We start from the raw sequence: 6376 nt of genomic DNA on the forward strand, positions 1-6376 counted from the left end.
GGAGGAAGAAAGAAATCTCTTCGGATAAGAAAATAACACATTTCTGGTTTTAAGAAAAAAAAGATAATATATTTTGCAGAAAGCATCAGTGTCTGTGAGAGATGCAGATATCTGCACTATTCTCCTTCAGCAATTCATCAGAATAGAAAAAACCCCTGTACTTTCTGTTATGTCCAGATCTATTTGAAATGTGCTATATTCATCCACCTCTCTGAAGTCTGTATCTATCCATGCAATATAGCCGATGTTAAGAAAAAAGCATGCCAAACTGGAAAGTACGCAATCCAACCACCTTTGTTTAGCACAAACTATAAAAGACCCATCACCAGTTCTGTACCTATATTAAGGAACCATTTGGAATGAGCATTTTGGTTAGTTTGATTTTGTTTCCATTCCAGCTAATCACTGCAACGATCGGTTTCTGAACATTGAAAACATTATCTGGTGAAATTTAGCCTTGAATTATTATTGTGAGAAAATAGAATATTTCTAAAGAAACAGTTCTTTTTTAGAAACACAGATGTGGTGCACAATATCTACGTTGTGGTTTTTTTCCTTTTACAGATATGTCTTTCTTGAAGCAAATTACATGTTTATCGTATTTGCTTCAGTAAACAACAGATCTGCATCTATGTTAGCAAAAAATTTGCACAGTCCTTCAGATGTTTTTCCACATTCTCTGTAACACTTCTCTTGAAACCTCCCTGATTTCACCATTTAAAGAAAACCACCCCCCACCCTTTCTATCTCTTCTGTTTATCTCTCATTTGAAGGTCCAGGTGTTAAAACATCGGGCGCATGCCCAGTGGGGAGTGGTCGTACCTTGGAGGTGGGTGGCCTTCGGGATGGAGGTGTGTTTCTGTATTATAATGACATTATAATGAGCAAAGTTCACCTAGAGGACACGATCGCACCAGTTTTGTTTGCCCAAAAATTTTGCGGTTTTTTTTTTTCCCTACTGAAGTGAAGCAAATGCTAGAATCCAAATGGTTCGTTTTACGTTTTGATCTCGGCATGCTCTTGTTGCCTTGTTGACTGAAATGATTTGTCATTCTGTCATTGCGCAACACTGACAGAAATGCAAACAGAAAGGCTTGCATTAGTAGCTAGGTATCACACCAACATTTCAGGAGACAGGTTACCTTTTTTGCTGCCTGTTCTTCTTCTACACCATCCCCAATTACAACATACACTACTTTTCTGCCATACCTTTGCATTATTCGTTCAAAGCAACTTTCTTTTCCTGGAAGATAAATGAGATAAGAGTTCAGAGTGAAGTTACCTGATTAGCCGCATGTTCCTCATCTCGGCCATCTCCAATCACAACATAAGTTATGTTAGTGCCAAATCTGGACACTATACGCTCAAAACAGCTCTCTTTGCCTGAAAAACAATGCACTACTTATTCAAGCTATCAAGGGAATTATGGTGAAGCCTTACAAAGGATTATTGCAGTGGTAAAGACTTCGTTACTACTGCTTTTTAAAAGTTCCCAGCCTCGCGATTTAGTGCCAAAACTGGTAAGAAGCAATTAATTCCCTTAGTGACACTAAGCTGATCCAGATATAAATCTAAATCTCTTTCTTAACAGTTACCAGAAAGCCACTAAGATAAAGGAAGTAGCAGCACTGCAAAAATGTATAGGTCAGTGATTGAACAATTGAATTTAAACATTCCCCTACCATTGTAGAAATATTTTTTCAAGGAAACCAGAAATTTTAATTCTACTGTATTTGCAACCATGAGTGATGTACCAATGGAAAAACTGTCCAAAGAACAATGGACAAGCAAGATAAAATAAGACAACGGGTTCCTGGGAGAACTTCGTGAAGCACTTGGCTTTTTTGGAGAAGCAAGCAGGCACAGCCAATAACAACAATAAACAGGACTGAAAGGCACCAAGCAAAGTCATCTATCGATCTTCTCCTTGTACTGCAGGTTCAATTTTACGAACAAATGCTTGTGTTATGAATCCTAAAACTGTCCTCATGTCATGATTTCACTGTTTCCACAGGCTATCTCCATATTTAACACTTTGTTAGGAAGGGAAAGCTTCTCTTTAAAGTTTCTCCTTCTCCTTAGGAAGGGAAGTTTCTTTGACATGCAGCCTATGTGTGCCCTACTGTAAAGGAGTCATCGCCTATTGTCATACCTCCATCAACGCAGAGGAAGATTATTTCTTCCCTCTCCACAATAGCTTTTTACCTTGTTTGTTATGTCTATCCCCACCACAGGCTTTTAGTCTCTACTCACAAGCTCATGATTTCTAGATCTCCGATTCTTACTGCTCTCCTCTTGCTTTTTGTCAGCTGGCCCACAAAAAGGGCTTATGGTTAGGAAAAGCATCGTGTGTATTAACTGTTGAGTGAGGACCAGATTTCAGTGTGCGCAGGCAACAGCTGCAATTACAGTCCTGTGCTCAGCACAGCGCAGAGATCATGGAGATGAAAAGTAGAGAGAGATCTTGTACCCAACAGAGTTTGCTGCGCTCCTGACAGAGGTGTAACAGCGGCCACACTGTTCCCAGAAGGAATTGCTGGTGCAGAATTACTTCGACAGAGCCTCCAGAGACTGTGCTTCACTTCACCACCCCCTTCTGTGCTGCCGGCACTATTTCTTAATGCTCTCCTTCCTTTGGTCCGAGTGCAATCTCAGTGACCGAATCCAACATGTACAGGCTGTATGACAGATGACATTCATTCCAGAGGCTGCTCAGTACCATGCCATATTTGGGATACTTGTGCCTTGACTTAAGTTTTTAAAGTATTTGAGGCATTTCTGTCTAGAGGACAGCTACAGCTAACTAAAGGACGACTGAGGTAATAGTTTCTCGAGTATGCATTGTTTTTTCACTTTGGGAAATTCACATTTAGGTAGTATTTTGTAATGCTTTTGTCAATGAAGTGTCACACTTCTGTCTATGCAAGGTGTCACAGGTATAGAAATTAAGCATTCCTGAGTTAATAACTGGTAGGTCATGAAATCTGCCAAAATTATCAGTCATTGTAGGCTGTGTCACATTTCACAGCAGTGATAACTTGTCTTGGTTTACATGAAAATTTGGGATGCAATTTCCAAAACCCATGAATTTCCAAACGGTAATACACAAGAGGTACACAGTTATCAACAGAATAGGGAAGTGACCTTGTGGCGTCCATCAACACAGGTTGTTAGTAACAGTTGTCATTACCATCACCAGTATACTGTGCTTTCAGAAAAAGCTTGTGGCAGCGGTGGCCTAGCTTACACAGAACTGAAGGTCAGAGCAGAGACTCTTTAACAGCAGTTCTGTTTAGATTGGAATTCACAAAACACTTTTCTTCATTCTTTTCTGCAAATTTTACATTCTCCGCACCATTCTTAGGAGTTTCTGTGGCTTTTAATCAGTATGGGGACCTTTATTCCTTCAGGCATCACTGAAAATGAGCTGAATTTGGAATTTATTGACATAAAACACTTCTAAACATATGCAATGCCTAAATCTTATAACTAACACCACAAGAGTCAGGGAAGTGGCTTGGAATCCATCCGTTACTGGCAAAAAAATATTGGTTAATGCAATGTAGTCGGAATGGATGAAATAATAATTTTCTTACCTATTTTGGTTGCACTGTAAATATTTTCAATAGGAAAAGCTCCTCCTAAGCTATATAGCAGAACTTTTGCAAGTGCTGGGATAAGCTGGGTTGTTGTTACCAACACGTTTACACAGTTACTCCTGAAATGAGAGAAATAGTTTAAGTTTAAATAGTTTAAAACCATTACTTAGATGATGATGAGGTGAACCAGCTGTGGAGAGCATAGTCAGGATTCCTCAACATTTACTTTCGCTCATACAGCAACACTGCTTAGCACCATCATTTCCAGAAAAGGGTACGTAGAACTTTTGGCAAAATCCTTTAAAAAACATGCAGGCCTGACTGGTAGGAAATATTCCACACTGGTTTATAAAAAAACAGGTCCTTGAAAATGGGTTCATTAGCACACAGACATTTAAGATCACCATCTATCTCCAGAAACGGGCATTTTTATGCTTTGAAAGCATCATTTTCATGCCGTCAATTACTTGGCAGTCGCTACCAGCCAAGTAAAAGTGTTAGGAGAAAGTGAAAACATTTGTTACTCCTGTCTTGAGGGGAAATAAACGGCCAATACACATTTCTGCACAATGACATCACTTTCTTCACGTTTCAAGAGAAAGAATATTTCTGAGAAGAGGAAGAGATAAAAATAATCATGTTAATGAGCTAGCATTGATTGGTGAGGATGAAAACTTGATCGGAGAAGTTGCGCTAGCAGTTACACAACACAAAACTCAGACCCAGGCTACTTTAGGCTTGAACATAAGCACAACCGTGTGAACATGGAGCTGAGAGCAAATAGTTGTGATTTTTCCTTCTGGTTCCTCCACAAACTCCAAGCAAGACCTTAGGCTACTATTTCCTCCTTAATGTATCTCAACCTCCTGTCAGCAACACAGGTGATGCTTAGCTGCTTCACAGGTAGCTTCTGAAGATTTACAGCTGTCCAGTTGTTTGAAGACAAGACGAAAGTCCGTTATTTAACAGCCCTCTGTAACTGATAATAGTTTTCCAGACACATCCACCAATGCTCAACTGGCCTTCTTTAGCAAATGACTTTTTGAAGACTGGCAATTTGGAAAGGAATGCAGAGCTAATCACAGGCTTACACAAATTATTTACTTCCTTTCTCTTGAAGTGTTTAAGACACTGTTAAATAAACAACAATTAAGAGATAAATATATTGCAATATATTCAGAAGGAGAGATGGATTAACATATTGCATGGCTGAATAAGCAGCAGCAGTGTTTAGTTTTATGTATTATTTCAAAGGAATAATATATTTTATGCCTCATTACTAGGAACCCAGACTTTTAACTCAGAACAGATTTTTGCTCTTCTTTTAGATATACCCTTAATCATACTGATTTGTCTGGAAGGACAGAAGGAAAATGTTTTTGTGTTCTGGGATATATGCAGTATTTAGTTAGCACTGTGAAGAGGCACAAACATTGAAGGACAGGAGAGAGAGATGTGGAGTTCAGAGGATGTTGCCCCTAAGATAACAAATTAGAGGCTGGTTCAGAATTCTGCAATAACCTTTCAGGTTATTTCAGGGACTTTTATCACATTTTAGAAGATACTTCATACTATCTTTAGTAAATGCTGGAATCACTGAAAATGAAATCACTTTTCTTGTATCTTACTCAAAAGTCATACTAGACCTGTTCTATTCTTCAAAAGCATTAATTGTAACCTAAAATGTAAAAAAATAGCCATTACAAGTCCAAAACTAGAAACTTATTTATAGTACACATAAATACATACCTTGTGCTGATAATTGATAATGATTTAAGTGCATTTGTTAGCCAGGAGTCAGTCAGAGCTTCAATCTCTGCTCTTAATTGCAACCATGCGTCTCTTTTAGCGGGACCCAGGAGTCCTTTTTATATGAAAAAGCAAGAAAAGAAAAAAACCCAAATTAAATTCTGTTTTAGCTGGAATGTATAGATTTTATGGTCATTTTTTCAATTTTAAATTCCACTAAAACTTGAAAAGAAAATCACAGAGAAATTCTATTGTCTTCAAGGCTCAGTAGATTACTCTTTGTTTTCATTTGCACTCCACTATATCAAGCAATGTTGGTGAGTATTGTAGATATTCGTAACTAACTGTCCGATTTTTTTTTCTTCCATTCAGGCTACTTTACTATGTTTCAAAGCACACCTTTCAGAAATACGTATTTTTTAAACCAACTCCTCTCATGCAGCTTACTTTCTAATTATCAGAGCCAGTGACTGGAGATCCATGCCATCAGGATCATAGGCAGAGTCACTCAAGCAAGAGGAGATTTTAGAATAAACTCGCCTTTGCAGTATCTGCACGTTTAAAACTGCTCCGCTTATGGCTCTGTATACAGGTGAATCTCAGGTTACACATATGGAAATCCATTTGTTTGCTGATGGCTTGTTTTCATGTCCTGTTGTAGTTAGTCATGATAGCTCCTTTTATAGCATTTACAGCCCTGAAAGGGCTGTACATCTTACGCTCTCATATCTCATTAGCCCTTAAAAGAACCTTAATATCATCTTTTGGGTATAAATGGTCAGGTTTTTAAAAATACCGTTGACTATTGAATGTTGAGATGTGAGTTCTTTGGAATTAAGCTATTTTAAATTTAGATTTGGTCCTGGAAGAGCAGGGAATCAGGCTTCATGACCTTTAGTATCCCTCTTCTCTTTCACACCCTATGTTCCCAAGTGGTGATGGCTGTCTTCAAAAATCTGAAATGAAGCAACCTAAAAATACCTAGCTTGACTTAGCCTTCTGTTGCCTTCTCACTGATATTTTGAAAT

At 38.3% G+C, this 6376-nt stretch overlaps 1 protein-coding gene across 1 annotated transcript; it reads right to left on the bottom strand.

The window, feature by feature from the left end:
- Positions 1–1282: 1282 nt before the first annotated feature.
- On the bottom strand, positions 1283–5463 carry LOC104498084 (eyes absent homolog 4-like; the record flags this gene model as incomplete). The annotated part of the gene is made up of 3 exons (XM_010141421.1): positions 1283–1383; positions 3597–3718; positions 5349–5463. Coding segments are annotated over 3 exons (338 nt in total), but the record flags the coding sequence as incomplete, so codon positions are not given.
- Positions 5464–6376: the final 913 nt, after the last annotated feature.

This window comes from Buceros rhinoceros, unplaced genomic scaffold (assembly GCF_000710305.1).
Source record: "Buceros rhinoceros silvestris isolate BGI_N320 unplaced genomic scaffold, ASM71030v1 scaffold5788, whole genome shotgun sequence".
NCBI classification, from domain to species: domain Eukaryota; kingdom Metazoa; phylum Chordata; class Aves; order Bucerotiformes; family Bucerotidae; genus Buceros; species Buceros rhinoceros.